We start from the raw sequence: 17945 nt of genomic DNA, 5'->3' as shown, positions 1-17945 counted from the left end.
AAGTCCTTTTCCTTCATTATAATCACTGAGACACAACACAAGTTCTGTCAGTTTGGTTATGAATTTAATCCATTAATAGATGGTGTAGTAACACAAGTGCACAAAACACATGAACACATCTGACAGTACACACTCATGTCTGAAGCTCAAATTAATGCTCTGGGATCAAAAGCTTAGTAAGGACGTTGTGTGATGGGTGTGAAGAGCTTGTCCCACACTTCCACCTTCATAATGGCCCTGCCCATAGGGGACATAGTGGCCTTGATGTCCAGGTAACTGCCGTCATGGGTGATGCCAGAGCCATTTGCCTCCATCCGGACAAAGCCCTCCTGGTTTTTGTTGTAATACATCTCTTTGAACAGAGCCTCGTTGCACTCTTTGTCCTTGCTGTGGATCCCAACGCCGAACCAGTTCTTGTACAGGTTAAAATCGTAGGGCACAGAGAACATTATAGCTAATGTCTCGATGTAGTTGTTCCTGGTCCTCTCGAACAAGTCATAGGTCAGGACGCCCACAGCACCGGAGGCTTTGGCACTGGTCTTGCTGAAGTTGCACAACTCAGTTTTCAGTGTGCGCACAGTGGGTTGGGGTGGGATGTGGGTGTTGCCACTCTCCAGGAAAACCCTTTTTTGAACAGAATGAGGGGAAATGGAATAAAAGTAAGAGCCAAAGTTACATTGACAGTGGGATACAGGTATTTAGGGACATTGTCAAACGTGTCTGTGAAACTTATTTTCTAACATTAATTTAACCAGGGAAGAAATTTTGTGAACATGCATGCTCTTTTTCAACAATTTCCTGCTTCACATGCATACAGTTACGCACATTCAGACCTGGGAGCTGCCCAGTACTATAGTCTTCTACTGTTGGGTCTTGTCCTGTAAGTCTTGTACTTACTTGGGGTTGAGTAGGCAGTAGTTATTGGTGAGGTTGGTGATCTCGATGGTGACATTTCTTCGGCTGCTGAGATTAGCTGCCACAGCCTCTGCTGATTCACTCATGCTGTTGCACGTTCAGGCTGTGATATTGCAAAAGAGGTGTAAAGTGTAATTTGCAGATCGGCATTACAGTGCAGTGGAACAATTCAATAGGTATTGCCGTTAACAAAGCCCATAATAGTATAGTGTTAAATCTTCCTCAGATACAATTCACTGAATCATATTTGTCAGTTGGTTAATTTAACCCAATAAAGCCCAAAATGTAGCATATAGGAATAAACTGGCTTACCTGTCCGAATCACTGCTGTGTTCCTTACTCAGGTAATGCCAGATTTGAAACAGTGGGTTCACTCTTCAGATCACTCTTGTTGGGGAATGCATGACACTGGACTTCTACCCAAAACTGTCTCCACCCAGAGCACACGCCTACTCTCTCCTGCTCTGTCTCACTCTTGTTCTGCCTCCTTCCATCTAGGTATGTGTAGAAAGGTATGAAGACAGGGTGTAGACATCAATAACAACATACCACTGTCACATTGCTAAGGCGAGAGCTTTGTTTGTACAGCTTTCGTGACTTTGCTCCATTCAGCAGTGTCTCCCACGCACCACACCTGTGTCTCTGGGTGTATTTTGGAATTTAAGAGACTGTTATTGCCCAATGGGGGGATTAGATACCTGTAGTTTGAGTAATACTGCAGTTATTGTAATAAGTTTGATGATTCATATATTATGTCTACTGAACAGAATATTGAAAAAGATGTAAGATGTTTTTAATCAAGCTTATTGTGATGAACTGTCAATGCAATATGAAATAAGTAGATCATTTGTGATGTTAGTTATATGCTCAAATAAACAAGGATACAGAAAAACGTCAGGGACAAGATATTGATGAGATTGTTTTTTTATTTATTTAGAGCACCCACCATATGTGAATAACAAACAGACAGAACTGTATCTAAGTTTTCAGAAACATCTTTGTAGATTATGTTCTAACGTCCAGTGATAAACTCCACGCCAATGATTGGTGTGAGCGATACACATTTTATTCTCAGAGCATTACAATCAGTCTCATCTGCCCATCTTGTCATACAGCTCCAATTTTATGATAGCCCTGCCCTCACTGGACATGGTGGCTCTCAGGTCCACCGCCCTCCCGGCGTACATCACCCCTGTGCCGTCGGCCTCATGGCGCGAGAAGTTGGTGAAATCCTTGCCTTTGTACATGTGATCGTAGAGCTTCTCATCGCAGGTGCGCGTGTGCTCGAAGATGCCCACTCCCAGCCAGTTCTTGAAGAAGTTGTAGTCGAAGGGCACCGAGAACATGATGGCAATCAGCTCGTTGCAGTGGCGATTGCGCATGTCGAACATCTCGTAGGTCATGACGCCCACAGCGCCCGATGCCGTGTTGTCGTCCTTGGTGAAAGAGCACACCTCGCTCATGTTGGTGCGCAAGGTGGGCTGAGGAGGGTTGAAGCAGAAGCCACTGTTCATGTACACCCTAGTGGGTAAAAGAGGCAGAGAGCAGGTGTTTTAATCCACAATCATGCATGAATGGATTCAAGTACTGCATAGAGGACATCTGAATTATACATGTTAGTGATCCTAATCCTGATCACTGTCTTTATTGGTTCACACACAATGACAAAAAGGAATCAAATGAGGAGATTTACCCATTCAGAGCAATATAGATTATAGCAAAGCAGCTTTGCAATTTAGTCAAATCCACATTGTTTGATAGTGGCTCTTACTTTGGGTTGACAAGACAAAAGCTGGAGCTGATATTGATGATCTCTATAGTACAGTTGCGGTTGGTGGTCAGTGAGGCAGAATGGGACTCTGCAGTCTCAGGCATGGTGATGGCTGGTGGAGATGGCTCTAAGTGTAGTAGAGAGAGAGAGCAGCTGTAAACAACAGAAACTGACAATCCAGATTGTATGACTGTGGGTGACAAACTAACTTCTAAGTTGTGAATTCCTACCCTGAACTACTTTATGGTCTCTGTAGAGAATGCCTTGAAAGTTCTTCATTAAAGTTGCTTCAGGTAGAATCATTTGTCATCATGCTATGATACTGTCATTTGAATGATAGTCTGTCTGCAAGACCTGCCTCATGTCTTATGTGAAAGTCTATACTTGACTTACATAGACTGCTAAGAGCCATGCAAATAATATTTATATTTTTTAAGATACATGCTGTGACACAATTTTGCTGGACAGAACACAACACATTGCAGCACCATACTATTCCACCTTGACACAGACTAAAGTACTATAGTATTTCTTATTATAGTATTTCTTATTTATACCGGATCAGACTATTGTTAGACATTTGTTTCTCAAAACAATGTTAAGTTTAATGAATACTGCCTAATTAGCTCAAAGTAAACTTACTTACTTTGTCTTATGTCACACACACAGGATGGCAGAGAGTCCTCTGAAAACAGCTCCGGGTTTGGTATGGAGGCAAGTGCAAAGTCACACCCCCCGAAGACACACAGTCACACCTTGCTTCTGAGGCTAGGTGTGTCTGCAACTGTTAAGTGCTCTTTTTTGTGGAACATCTGCCACAATGCAAAATACAAAGTAAATGGCTCAATTTAACTCAAAGATAAAGTTATATTCAACATTGTGTTGTGGAAAACTGATAAACCATATAAGCCAATATCCAACAAACATGTACACTGAAAATGTTTAACTCCGATTTGATCTTTGTTGCTATAGCAAAGTACATTTGCTATCTTGCTAAAGCACTATCAAATTGGATAATTTAGAGAGACACAAGGGTGGTTGGTCCAATGTAATAAAAACGTATGATAATTCTGATGATCACCAAGGCACAAGATGTTAATGAATGATAAATGGAAAAGCACTCTTTGCATAGGCATACACTAGATTAGGATCAGCGGCTTCTTGTTGCCAGGTAAAAAAAAAAAACCTGAAAGTCAGCATAGATTTGTTAAGCCACCACACCCTTAGGCATTGGATACTTCTGTTGATGACTCATTTTTTGGACATAACTCAAACCTCACGGACCAGATCATCTGAAAGAACTGAACACAATGCAGCAATTGTGTGTGTGTGGCACAATATTATGGATTAAATTTATTTTCTATGACACCCACAGTCAGTCTGGTCATTCTGGTCTCAAGAGTGCATGTGGGTTTGCTGAGTTTAACTGTAATTTCCAAACAGTGCAAAGCATTTAGAGGTATTAATGTATTATGCTTTGCTACGTTTGAGTGCATGTGCTATATTTAATTACATTTCACATAAAGCTGACAAATCAGCACAGGCCTTAATTCTAATAATTGTCTTTACCCACTTATTCCTATTTAGGGTCTAGGGAGTTGCAGCATATCCCAGCATGCATTGGGCGGAAGGCAGAGATACACCCTGGATAGGTCCTCAGTCCATCACACGTTTAATACAGATACACAGACAATCACAGTCACACTCCCATTGACACTTACGGGCAATTTAGAGTCTCCAATCCACCTGACCTGCATGTCTTTGGACTGTGGGACGAAAGGTGGAAGAAACATGCAAATGGCGCACAGAAAGGACCGGGGCTGGGACTCAAACTCGGGACATTCTTGCTGTGAGCGAACAGTGCCAACCGCTGAGCCACCGTGCCGCCCCGCATGCATTAATTAAAAGAACAAAACATCCAATTAAAATGTCCACTTCAAGCTACGCTGAATGTGCATCGGGTTCATTCAGGGCTTGTCTTTATAGGACTTCAAGAGGTTGGTTGTCCAAAGCCACAGGACAGTAATGTTCTATGCCAGCAGCAAAGTGGAACCCTCCTGCCCACTCTTATAGTCATCTGTCAGGCCATGACAGTGGCATTGAGTCAGCCACCACTGGCTCTTCTGTCTCACTGTGTCTCAAAGTCCCTCCAGACGATGACACAGTGCTCCTCCCTGCTCCCAAAGCCACAGACAACATTTACATGTCTCTGTGTTTATATACTTTGCAGGGAGTATACTGTCCCAGGAGTGTACTGTATGGCATTGCAGTAGAACTCGCCCACTTTGTTGTGAATTTGATATTTCAATGCTATGTTAATGTCCCAAGATGAGGGAGCTCAAGCATGTCTTCAAAATGTCACTCAAACATTAAAAAGACCAATGTCAGCACTTGAAAACACATCACTTAAGCACGCAGTATTTGTACACTAGAGTGTAAAAGAAATTACATTTTAGTAAAGCTTCATCGAACTCCCCAGTTTTGTGGATATTAAGGCATGTAAACATATCATTGTAACATGCAGACTGAGACCAGTTGGGGGCACACTAGCTTTCTGCCACTTCCAGCAAAAAGTTATTCTCTGCACAAGCAGATCCACACTCTCGTGACACCTTAATTGAATCAGGTGTGCAAGAGAGTTGGGGCTAATAGACGTCTTGCCATGGAAGAGTGTTCAGGTTTTCATTCAAACCAAACACTGCACCAACTTATTTCAGTAATTTGCACACCTTCAACCAGAGAGCGAAGGACTAATATGTGAAACCAGCTTCTGCAGTGTTTGGTTGGAATAAACACTTGCATGAGACTGAACACCACTGGCTTAAAAGGAACATTAGTGTAGAATCCACAAATTCATCTGATGGCATTTAGTGTTGAAATTATCCACAGAAAAAAAATAAAGCATTATTAAGTCCATAAGTCCAGCGTAGGATTAAAATATATTGTGTTAATTAAACAGTGCATCCATTTATGAGTCTTCTAAGCGTGCAACATTAAAAAAACTGTTTAGTGCTGTCTCTTAGTGCTATCATTAACCTAGGGGAATCTTTGATTTTCATTATTTTTATTACATCGTAAAAGCAACAATTCTTGCTATAAAAATGCTATGAGAAATCAGTATAATTAGGAAACCAGTCATTTCATGATTGAAAGGTGAAAGGTAATGAAATTATTGTATGTTGTGATATTATTCTATGAATCTACAATTTCTCTCATATCTGTCTTTTAGCACAACATCATCTTGATAAATATTTACAGGTGTGAAATGGACTAATTATTTGTATAGCCAAATGCCTTTTATATTGTAGAACTGTGTGTAGCTCTGTTTAACAGTGTCTTCTGTATATGCTACTCTCAGTCTTCATATGGCATATGTGTATGTGATCAGTTTCTATATTCATAACCTTTTCTGAAAGTGTGTTATTTAGTATTTTACATGTGAAGAAGGTTATAGACTGAAAAGAAAACAAAATATGTGTTTATCCCAGGACAGCCATGAGGTAAGACTGACCTCTCCACTATGCATTGCAAAAGGCTGTGTTTGTTTTCACACATTTTTACTGCATACTTGTACTTGTCTAGTAATGCCTGCTCCCTGCTGTATTTTCAAATTAGGCTAAAATTGTTTTGTTTTTTTCTATTCATATCATATTCTCTGTTGTGCTGGTGGTGCATTTTCTTGCCTTTATCTGTTAATGTCTATCCACCGAATCACTTTGGTCGACCAGCTTCAGCCAGGAAAAGTTGATGCTCTTGGTCCTCCTGCAAGGAAAATTCAGCATGTATGTCCTTTAAGCCATCCTGTCACAAGAAATAAACAGTCTGGCTCCAATTCTGCCAAAACTTCAAAACGTATGGTCAATAAGCATTTTATTTACATTGACATATGGTCTCCAGGCTGTGTGATGTGACACTCTACACAGAGTTGTGAATATCATAATGGTCAGTAAGCTACTATACTCTCAGTATCCACTTTATTAGGTACACCTATAGTACCAGATAGGACCAGGACCCCCTTTTGCTTCCAAAACAGCCTGAATTCTTTTAGGCATGGATTCAACAAAGATCTTGGTCCATGATGATTTTTCTTTGTTCCTGCAGATTTTTCAGTGGCATATTCATGCTGCAAACAGCCTGATCCATTGGTTTTATTGGGTTGAGAACTGGAGACTACACCAGCTGTTGGAGTGAACTAAAGTCACCGCTATATTCCTGTAACTACCTTGAGATGATGCTTACTTTGTGTGCTTACTTTGTGACATGACGCATTCTTCTGGAAACATACATTTAAAAAAAAAAAAAAAGTATAGACTATGGCCATGAAGATATGAATCTAGTCAGCAGCAATGTTGAGGTATGCTGTGACTTGCAATTTTGAGATGTGAGCTGTATGTAAATGAGGAGGCATGGTTGCCCATGGTTGTTCTATCACTCATGACCTTCAGTCTTCGCCATGGGAGGGTGTTCACTGCATTCCAGGAAATATCTTGTCATCTATGTTTGGCCAGTTATCTGAAGGAATAAAAAAAAATACATCATCAAACAACAAGTAAACATGTCGTCCCCCACAAATGATGCAGGCATCCCTGGACCAATCAGTGTAATTTTGAAAACGCCGGAAGACGGACGGACGGACAGACGGCCGGGGCTGATCTATAGTCCCTCCCCTGATTTCATCATGGGAGGCAACAAAATGGGGCCCAGAAATGCAAGGTACATTGGTGATAGGTGTTTTGCAAATTGCTAAGTTTAGCTAACAAGTGCAACCATCAATATTACTTGGCAGTTTGCTTCATCACGTAGCTAATGTTACTCTACTAGTATAGCACGTTGTTGATGAAGGGAGAGAGGTGAAAAGAACTCGCTACCCACTACAAGTATTACATATTCAGTAATGATTGCAAAACATCTACTACATTAATTTAGCACTGTTATCATACTCATTATCACCAGAAATGACCAGCATTTAACTTAGAAACTACACATTGTAATTACAAAATAGTTACTCATTATTACCAGAAATTACCACTTACTTTCTGGTAATTTATCTGTAATTACACAGTAAGTACCCTGTAATTTGTGTACCATAATGTAAAGTCCTACCTATTAAGTTATTATTACTATTATTATTACATGTTTTTTCTACATACGACATACTTGCAGGACTGTAACAGTACTCAAAGCTTTGTGCTGGAACCATTTCGCGTTAGAGGTGAACAGTTGAATTTCTCTCTGTTAGAATGCTTTGTTGGTAACGTCTTTCTTGAAATACTTGTCTTCATCATATTTAATACGTGAGCATCTTTGTGACTTAAAGGTTGAAGTGTATTGTGTCATCAGCTGGAGAGACTCAGCTAGAGAGCGCTGCTGGAGGTGTCTGACTCAGTACCGCTGCCGTGTCCTGTGACAATAGCAGCATGAAAAACGTGAAGGAGTGGAGAGGAGTCATCAAAACTACTCTATACTCTCATTACTCTCATCAAAACATGACATCGTGCAGTGCATGCATGATTCCATCATTTTTTATTAATCATACTGTAGCCAGATGTGTGTGTCGTTGACTCCAGTGTGACTTTGGTTTGTTTTAGTTTTGTTGGTTGGAGCAAAGTAGGAAGGCAGTTATATCTAATGAGGGATATACAGTATATATACAGGTAGTTGACTGAGGCGCTCATTTTGAAGATAGTGCATTGGCTCACTTGTACTTGTAAAACACAAAATGAGCTTGTTCAGGACAAAGACAGTTGTTATCCGCTTGCCTTGGCAATGACTACAATGCTGGCTGGCTTCCCTCCAAAAAATGGGCTTAATCAACCACAGTTGCAACTAACTCACAAATTGTCATCATTATGTGACACCCAAACAGCGCACTACTTCATGGCGTAAGTACGATAATGTACAATTTGTTCAGCAGCTCAGCAGTTCACTTCTGTGGGTCAGTAGCTCAAACCTGTCTGATAAAATGTTGTGAAATGAGCACAAACTCTGAAATGCAGATTACGTGTTGCGGACACAAATTCTGTGAACATTACATTCCTCCACCACAAACTGAATTATGTGACAATACTACTCAAATTGGACATTTCGTCACATGAAAATGTTAGCTAACGGTTCATTTTAGGGAAGTAAAACAATTTGGTTAAAGTTAGGGTAAGGCCATGGTTGGTGCTGGTTATGCTTGGTCATGGTTAAATAAGACTAATAATAACACTTTAGCTAAAAATTTAAATTTCACTCAAAGTAGAAAACTTGTCTGCATGACTTGGGAATCAAACCTGGGTTGCTTGAGTTGAAGGCAGGTCCACGCTTTCTACCACGCAATTTCAATGTCAGACTACTTCCTGTTTCTAGTCATGTCTCCTTCGCGTAATCCTTTCATGGTGGGAAAATGTATTTCCCACACTTTTTATGCAGGGAGCATATATTTGCATTTTAAGACATCATGCTCATTTCACAGAATTTCGGAGAGCAGGCTCCAGTTGCCAGTTTCATCCTGAATGAACCATTTAGACGTGTAGCCACCAGGTCAGAAGACACGGTGCAAATGTGAGTGATTCGTTTATTCGGTGGGTTAGCAGTTCACTTAATGGACAAACTCTGTATATGGGACAGTTTGGGTTTTTACACAAGACAATTGAATGGACAGAATAGCAAGCTGGCAATGGCTGCTGAATCAGACAGACCCTACTCTGCCAACATGTTGAGTATGTACAGCAGTAAATTAGTCCAAATTCATGGCAGTAGACATAGCTTACCAAATGTATAATTATTTGAGACTGGACTTGACCAAGCCTATTGGAACAGCAAAGAAAAGTAAGTTAGCCTAGGTTCAGTTAATCTCTTATATTTAGACTATCAGCTATTTGGCTTGTGTTTATATGTTTGTGAATTGATTTATAATGTAGGGTATTTGTCTTGTTTTGTGACAGTATTGCTCTTTGTTCATCATCATGTTCATCAGTTATATTTACAAAGGTGAATCAAATGAACCAGTCCAATTAATTCACTTCTGTCAAAGAGCCCAAAAGAATCAAATTGGTTAAATCTGTCCCACCACTAGAGACAGGTTGTTTGTTACCAATACTAGTTCAGGTCCATGGGGCTAAATACATAGCTGGTCAATATTTTGGATAAACAGAAAATGCTTCTACTTTATGATTAAAGAGATAGGCTTCATAAAATTCTGAACTGCCCCTTTAAAGTTTGGCAATGTCGTGAAGGTCACAGCTTGACTGACCACAGATGCCTGGAATCGTTCCAGTGTACAAGAGCCCCCACCACACATACACACACACACACACACACACGCCTGTGCGTGTGCACACACACACACACACACACACACACACACACACACAGACAGGCAGATAAGGAAAAGTCTACACATTTTGACCTTGATAAAACTCAGTGAAGCCAGTAGCAGTTCAAACTATGAAAACATTTCATTGATCTTGTGTTCTATCTATTTTTGCTGCTGACTGTTAGATATCCTCTATTAGGTCTCCTGGTATTGCATGACAAAATAAAACATCTTCCTACATAAGTGCACGCAAACAATGCCTATACTGCTTCAGTATAATCTTCATACAGGAGGCTATATGGCCACAGGAATGCAGTATATCAGTTTTAATGGTACAAGCTGATGTATTTCTCAAAGGCGTTTCCCTAGAGGTTTGTCCTGATAAAACTAAATAAACTTCCCTCAAGTCTTTTTCCCCCATCTTTGTCTTTAGGGATGACCAATGAGCTCCCAAACAAAAATCTATCAACATAAAGAGGAATCCCTTGGTTATCTTCTTGCCTCCTTTCTCTCTCTATCACTCTCTTTTTCTGTATCTTCCCTCGCTTTTCACATCTGCCAGGAGGAAAGTGCCCCCCCCAGCCCTGACTCACATGGTTAGTGTGAGTGTATGTTGCTCACTCTCTCCTCCCCTCGCTTCTTTCCTTTTTTTTTCACTTGAGCTGTCTTACTCTCTCCCTCCTCCTCTTCCTCTTACTCTCTCTCCTCACTGTCTCTATCTCTCCCTCCTTTTGATCACTTTCGTCCCTTCCTTCACTCCCTCTTCCTGACTCCAACACGGCTCTGTCACTCAGTCACACGCACAGCCAGGCTCTCCCTGCGCACCGTCTACAGAGATCCTCGCCGTGTCTGCGTTTCGCCAGGTGGACGTGGTGCCTCACTCCCCGCAGTCACCATTTCCACCCCGGAGAGTTCCACGCTGGCAGCGCAGCCCCTTCCCCGGCTGAGCATCGGGCGGAAGACCCTGGTGGCGGCCGCTGTGGGGGTCATGCTGGTCCTGGTTCTGGTGGTCCTCATCCCTGTGCTGGTCAGCTCCGTTGGCACCGGCGGCACAGATGACAGCGCCAGCCACTACGAGATGCTGGGTACCTGCCGCATGGTGTGCGACCCCTTCCCCAGCACGGGCACCGCAGGCTCAGGGGCACAAGTGGGCACAGACACCGCCACCTCGGGCCTCCAGCTGGACAACGAGGCGGACGCCCTGAGCGACCACAGCATCGGTCCGCCGCTGCCCACCTACAGCGCTCACGGGCCACAGGGCAAACCGGGACGTCCGGGGAAGCCTGGACCCCCGGGACCACCTGGAGAGCCGGGCCCGCCGGGACCCAAGGGGCCGCCTGGAGATGGCGTGGACATAGTACGGACAGGGGTACTAGGTGTAGGGGGTAAAGGGACGGTCAGCACAACCATCTACAACACCACGCCTCGGGTGGCGTTTTATGCGGGACTGCGAAACCCTCAAGAAGGCTACGATATTCTGAGGTTTGATGACGTGGTGACGAATATTGGTGATAACTACGAAGGTGCCACAGGCAAGTTCACCTGCAAGATCCCTGGCACTTACTTCTTCATCTACAACGTGCTGATGAGGGGAGGAGATGGCACCAGCATGTGGGCTGACCTGATCAAGAATGGCCTGGTGGGTGACAGTTTTAACTAGTTGGACACTGTGTTTGATGATTTAACAGTAAATTTAAAGAGACTGCAAAAGCACAGTTATTTGCAATACAAATATTTGAAAATTAGTGATTTTCTGGCATAGTGAGTTATGAAACTGTCAACCCTTGAATCATGTACTGGGGTGAACCCACATCGAAATGCTCAGGTGCAACCAGTGTGCTGGCAGTCTAAATTGAGTAGTCATGCATTCATGTGTATCATGATTTAAGGTCTGGCTTAGTCTGGTGTTATAGTCCTGTATAATGACAATGCACAGTGGCAAGCTGCCAGCTTGTGTATCTGTGCGTATTACACATCCAATGATGTACACCATGAAGTGAGTGCAAATAGTGCAGCGCTATCTCAACTCCACACACATCAAAACACAGCCTGGGGTACTGTGTAGTTCAAAGCTGGTGCCCTTTGAAATACAACATAGTTCATGGAACCATGATGTGCTGGTAAGCATTATCAGACTACCTGTCAGACCTAAGCTTTTTAATATCAAATCATGATATTCGCTATATTCATGGATAATATTCTAATGTCTTTTAAGCCCTGGGTGCTGACACTGATCAAACACCATGTAAATTTGAGCCTAGACATTCCCCTGCAAGCACTTTAGCCAGGCTCCAACAGGCTCTATATCGTTAAGCTTGATGGCTTGTATTTTCGCAAACATGGATTAACAGTGCAAAGTTACTCAGACAAATTAGTTTTTTGCACATTTCTCTGACATGAAGGAGGATACCCCAATACTGTTGATCAAATTATGAACCGGTATGAACAGTTAACATTGCGTTATAAACAATACCTCTGGCCACCTGCATCACAATATCGGACATTGTTAGAGCAGAGGGAATCGTCAAGGTTACTGGCCACTGAGGTGGGAGGGAAGGAGGGTTTAGGCTGCATTGCCCTCATCTCTCTGACATCCATCATCATGCTGTCATCCATGGCTGGACCTCTCCTCTCAGACCCTGAGGCCCCATGACAGGCACTACCGTACTCCGCTGGCACTAATTAGAACTCTGTGCCGCCATTTTGGTTCTCACTTTGTTTGGAACCTGTCGCCACAATCTGGATGAAGGGGGGATTACACTTTTATAGCTTGTCTTGTGAGGTTACAGCGTAGCAGCCAACCTGGCAACCCCACTTAGATATTAGCTGAAGCTTAGAAGGGATATGTCCTTCAGTGGCTAACTGTCAGCCCAACTTTCACTTTCTTACAATCTAAAGAGATTCTGCTGCTCTGCTCCAGATTTAACACCGCTATCATTTTTTAGTAATTAGCCTGTGTTGACGTGATCACACTCTCATACTGGGGACACATGGGATTCTCAGCACTCCACCTTGAGAGATGTAGCCTAGAAGTAGGAGTAAACCATTAAGCATGTATGCACCGCCGTCCCTCCTCAGAGGCAGACTGAGTCAGGCTGGCCCTTTCAGTTGAGTCATGGGCTTTATTCACCATGGAGAAAAACAAGATTTTTGCCACAGGGGACACACTTTACACAAACACTGTGGTATCTCAAACTCTTATTTAGTCCACCCTTTTTGCAAATACCTTATTTTTGCATGCATATTGCAAGCAAGCATTGGTCACTGGTCTTAGCTGAGGGAATGTGTCGGTGAATCTGCAACTCATTTAATGTTTGTTTGCATCAAATTTGTTTCACTGTATCTATCTACTTTAATAATGCCATCTGTTGATATTAACTTTTGTACCAGATTGCAAATATCATTTGGCATTTTATTGTTAGATTTAGTGCAAGCACCTAATAGCAGTGTTTCACAATAGAAATTAAATAAAATAAAATAAAAATTCAATTCAGAAAGAACAACAATGTGCCAGAGTAAACAAATTGGTTTGTAAGAATTTTTGCATTTAAACGTGGAATTGATTCCACAGATCTTATAGGTTGGGGGAGGCGGTTCCATAATGTTGGTGCTAAAATTAAAAACGCAGTAAACACCTGCTGTTCATTAAATAATGGCACAGACAGTCTCTTCCTCTGTGTTCCAACATCTCAATTTCGTTCTTTCTTCTCTTCTCTCTTCTCTCTTTCTGTCTGTCTCTCTGTATCTCTCTGTCTTTCTGTGTGTGTGTGTGTGTGTGTGTGTGTGTGTGTGTGTGTGTGTGTGTGTGTGTGTGTGTGTCTTATTCCAGGTCAGGGCCAGTGCCATTGCCCAAGACCAGGACCAGAGTTATGACTACGCCAGCAACAGTGTCATCCTTCATTTGGACGCGGGCGATGAAGTTTTCATAAAATTGGACGGGGGCAAAGCTCACGGGGGCAACAGTAACAAATATAGCACCTTCTCAGGGTTCATCCTGTACGCCGACTGAGGACCGGACGGGACAGGGGCGCGGTGGTGAAAGGTCACAGCCAGCAGACATTCACTTCCTGTCTTTCACTCGGCTCTCGCAGTAAGGTTGATGTTGCCCGTAGCCACTGATCCGCAGTCAGATATTTTTTACATACCTCTATTGTTTAAGGTCGGGGATGGTGCGGTGATTAAGGCCATGGATCTGTGGTTATTGGTAACTGTTTACCTCCTCATCCATGCTTCCATTGTGATACAGGGTGCCTATTGCCTCTATTGTGACGGACGCAAGCAACGTAAAAGTGACAGTCACTGCGATGTTTTATGCTGAGGTGCAGCAACAATTCTGACAGTGCAGACGCTTCACCGTCATTTTTGAGCTGTCATCTCAAATTCAAGTCTGGAAATCACACGCAAACAGTCACGCGACTGCTTTGTACGGTTGTTACGTGCTGCATTTACGTAAGATTATGGTTTCTCATGGTGTTTTGTATGGTAAGATGTTGTGCTTCAATGACTGGGGGGAAATTGTTTTGCCGCAAGAAACACAGATTTGTCAAATATTGGCCCCAGAGTGAGATTATGATTTTGGATGGCAGTCAGTGTCACAAAATGTCTCGTGTCTCAGTGTGATGATTCGGAAAATCATGTCATATTACCCCATTATATTTGGCATATTGTTAGTCTATAAACTTTAAACTGTAAATTTGATATTAAATTTTGATGTGCAACCACAGTCAAAGCAGTATCTGTACTGCACATGCATCCTATTGTGTGTGTATTAAACATCATATAGCTGTTAGTAGATTGTTGTGCAATTATATCATTAGTGTGGGGAACTTCTCTTGTAATGGTTAATGCGCTCATTTGTAAAGCCATGCATGCAGCATTTCTTATCATGTATGTTTCCACAAGTGAGAATACAGGAACATCTAGTGCTGTTGTTTTTTTATTTTGTTCTTTAATGTCCATGATTTTTCGTAATAAAACAAGTTTTTTGCAATTCCTCTCACATTACCTGGGTAATGTCACTCGCTCTATCTATTTGTCGATCGGTTGCTCTGATCACGCATTTTCCCCTGAACCCCTTCTTTGGTCCAGCAAATGCTACGTACAAGAGGGAGCGACTGCACACCAAGAAGCAATCAAAGCAGAGAAGATAGCTGAGGGAAAGAGAGAGGAAATCACAGCAGTGTTAAATGCCAAATGACTTGAGAGATAATTGTGTCTCACAATCAAAGGAGAGATATTTTTTTTCCTGTAATGGGTGTGGAGACAAAGTGTTGAGAGGCTGAGAGATGGCGAGGGAAAGTGAGGGGACGGGTGTTAGAACATATCATGACAATGCTTAGATCAGTGTTGGGAAGTAATCCAGACATGAAAGTAGCTTCTAGGCATTAACTGTAAAAAACAATATATTTGGCTGTTTTGTTATGAAATATATGGGTCATAATTCCCCCTTGACATTGGCCACAGAGGCTCCACAAGGGTCCTTTACTTGGTTTGACACCGCAAGTTAGAGTTCAAGTTTATTTCTACCTGTTGGTGTCGAGTTACTCTCAGTCACATCTCACATCAGATTATCATTACCTTATTTAGCCTCTATTCTCCTCCTGTCACATCAAGTCATGTTCCAACATTCATCACAGTGATTAACTTAATCCTATCAGTACATACTTCTTACGATTATTATTCTTCACCTTTAATATCTTATTTCTTAGCAGCTTAAGCAGTTTAATAGGTAAATCAACTTATTTCTTTCCACCTTTCTTCCAAGCCCTCTTTTCTTGCCCGTTGTCTTCGGATCCGCTGTTGTACCCGAACACCTCCGAATTCCAAGGTGCTGGAGAAAACATAGCTCCCCTTTCCTTGTCGATGACAGCCAGCACATCGGCAAAACTTGATGTAGGTTGGTTGCCTTCTTTTTCCTCCAACGGTGGTCTCCATTCATCCACTATGGGCATAGTTTACCCCAACGGCCCTTCCCATTGATTCATCACTCTCACCGCGCTATTGCCCTCGTCGCCGTTACGTGGAGAGGTGGGAGTGGTAGGTGAATAATAGGAGAGAGGAGGGGGAGTGGGTGAAGATTAGGTGAGCCCTCCTTTCTCCGGTTGTGGTGTCGGCTAATCTTTGACTCTTGCGCGTTGGATCTGCTTGGTAAACAGACCCTGTAGATGTAACCTTCCATTTCTTTGGCGGGTTTGAGCGCTTTCTTGGCGGAGCGGGTGTTTGTGGTCTACTCGGGGCAGGCGAAACGTCCGGATTCTTGACACCACTGAAATACGAAAACCACATTATCATCCACATTCACACTTTCAATGAAGCTGATAAAACTGAATGTCAGCATAGAATGTTGCCCCTTGCCAAAATGCCAGTTGAAGTTTCATAAAATTCAAGAATTATGGCGAGCTGCATAAATTGGTGTGATAGTTTGATCTATAGAGTTAATGGACAGGAGGAAAAGAGGGTATTTTGCGGTGCTGTGCGGTGTTAGAGCACCCTGAAGTCTGTGTAACTGTTTTATGCACTGAGAGCCGGGAAGCCCTCGGGTCCAAACTTCAGCTTGGGAGTCTTAAGACAGCAGAATTCCTCCAGACACAATTAAGACTGAGGGTCCATACCCAAGCAGAGGTCACCCGAGCCACGGGGCAGCCGAACACTAGCGCAGGCTGTTTTCTCCTTGCAGGGTACATGAGCACATCGTCAAATTAGAGACTTCATGTCACAATGTCAAAGGCAAATGCCCCCGGTCTGCGAGAAACAGCTTTCACTGCTGAAACTGTCGGAACTGAACATTGCCTGAGAGTCTGCAACATCTGTACTTTTCCTCAAGTGCCTGGGGAGAAATCCTCCAAACTCCAAACCATTATTATATAAAAACACTGAAGAGACAACAAAGATGAGGCTAGAGGTCCAGCTACATTTGCCATTTAAAATAAACTGTATTGTGTTGTTGTTGATATGATACCACATTAGCGGAAATACACTGTCAGTAGCATTCAGACAATTCACTAAAGCTAGACTCAGTTAAGTATGACTTCACAGGTAGGCAGCCAGGGGCCCTGTATGTGTGTGTGTGTGTGTGTGTGTGTGTGTGTGTGTGTGTGTGTGTGTGTGCCCTCTTTCCCAAAAGGCAATGTACGTTATTTGTGCCATTATGTTAGCAAATACAACGACTGCACCATAGTGAAGACAAAAAAGACCCCCCTTGTCATCTGACTAATATTCATCTGACTAATATCTCAGATATGGAGCAGAGAAGGCAGCGGCATGTAGAGAAACTCTCTTGGCAGGCGCCGTCTTTGCCTCGTCTTGCAAAACTGGGAGATATTCACTCAAGCCATTGTGCCGGGGTAAGCGACAAAAAGCCCTCCTCGGGGGTGTTTGGTTTTGACGGTGACTTAGCTGAACAACCTACCCAACAGGACCGTCCGGGGCCAGTGTTTTTAATTTGTGATGAAACAGCATCTGGACTGTACACGGCGTTTGAACCCTTGACTCACATTTCATTTAATGTCCTTCCCGACTGTAAGCAGGTCCACCGTTTGAAGATAAGTATTCCCCTGAGAGCCGCTTTAAGCTGCTTTGTTGACGTAAGCTTCATCTCTTGGACTCGGCTGAGGGGATATTCGAGATTGTCTACTGTACCCCTTTTCATCATGTATAAGAAGGGGGATTTGAAAGATTATGTCTCTACTGCAGACTTGTTTTAATTCAGGTAATCTCCAGTTTTATGCAAACGTAACTGAAGGAAATTTAGATTCATTCACTCCCACCCACTCGCTATCAGTAAACTGAGATGGCTTCAGCTTGACATTTGCAGGGGCCAATTGGTGAGGCATGAGTCTTATCAGGCTACTCCAGAGTGTGTGTGCGTGTGTGTGTGTGTGTGTGTGTGATTGTGCGGGTCTATGTATGGGTCAGTGTGCGTGTGTGTGTTTCTGTGTGTGTTTCACAGTCTCCACGAGG

General features: G+C 42.7%; 3 protein-coding genes across 4 annotated transcripts; 1 reads left to right on the top strand and 2 right to left on the bottom strand.

The window, feature by feature from the left end:
- Positions 1-42: 42 nt before the first annotated feature.
- On the bottom strand, positions 43-1387 carry LOC139666515 (DELTA-stichotoxin-Hcr4a-like). The gene is made up of 3 exons (XM_071545773.1): positions 1228-1387; positions 898-1018; positions 43-624 (listed from the first exon to the last, which is right to left on the bottom strand). The coding sequence occupies exons 2-3, from the start codon at positions 999-1001 to the stop codon at positions 174-176; spliced, it is 555 nt and encodes a 184-aa protein (XP_071401874.1). The 5' UTR covers positions 1002-1018; positions 1228-1387; the 3' UTR covers positions 43-173.
- A 440-nt stretch (positions 1388-1827) lies between these two features.
- LOC139666507 (DELTA-sagatoxin-Srs1a-like) lies at positions 1828-3479 on the bottom strand. Of its 2 annotated transcripts, none has more exons than XM_071545761.1 (3): positions 3333-3479; positions 2687-2813; positions 1828-2436 (listed from the first exon to the last, which is right to left on the bottom strand). In XM_071545761.1, exons 2-3 carry the CDS (start codon positions 2788-2790, stop codon positions 2007-2009), a joined length of 534 nt encoding a protein of 177 aa, XP_071401862.1. In that variant the 5' UTR covers positions 2791-2813; positions 3333-3479; the 3' UTR covers positions 1828-2006. The 2 variants fall into 2 exon arrangements, with proteins under 2 accessions (XP_071401862.1, XP_071401863.1); XM_071545762.1 differs by having other exon boundaries at positions 3329-3348.
- A 7477-nt stretch (positions 3480-10956) lies between these two features.
- LOC139666501 (C1q-related factor-like) lies at positions 10957-13995 on the top strand. The gene is made up of 2 exons (XM_071545751.1): positions 10957-11625; positions 13816-13995. The coding sequence occupies exons 1-2, from the start codon at positions 10975-10977 to the stop codon at positions 13993-13995; spliced, it is 831 nt and encodes a 276-aa protein (XP_071401852.1). The 5' UTR covers positions 10957-10974.
- The last annotated feature ends 3950 nt before the right edge of the window (positions 13996-17945 follow it).

The sequence above is a fragment of the Centroberyx affinis genome, unplaced genomic scaffold (assembly GCF_046629955.1).
Source record: "Centroberyx affinis isolate AG114_WGS23_722 - 3 ecotype Tasmania unplaced genomic scaffold, CSIRO-AGI_Caff_v1 ptg005038l_1, whole genome shotgun sequence".
Lineage (NCBI taxonomy): Eukaryota > Metazoa > Chordata > Actinopteri > Beryciformes > Berycidae > Centroberyx > Centroberyx affinis.
The sequence above is the reverse complement of the archived record's forward strand: the minus strand, read 5'-3'. Positions and strand labels throughout refer to the sequence as shown.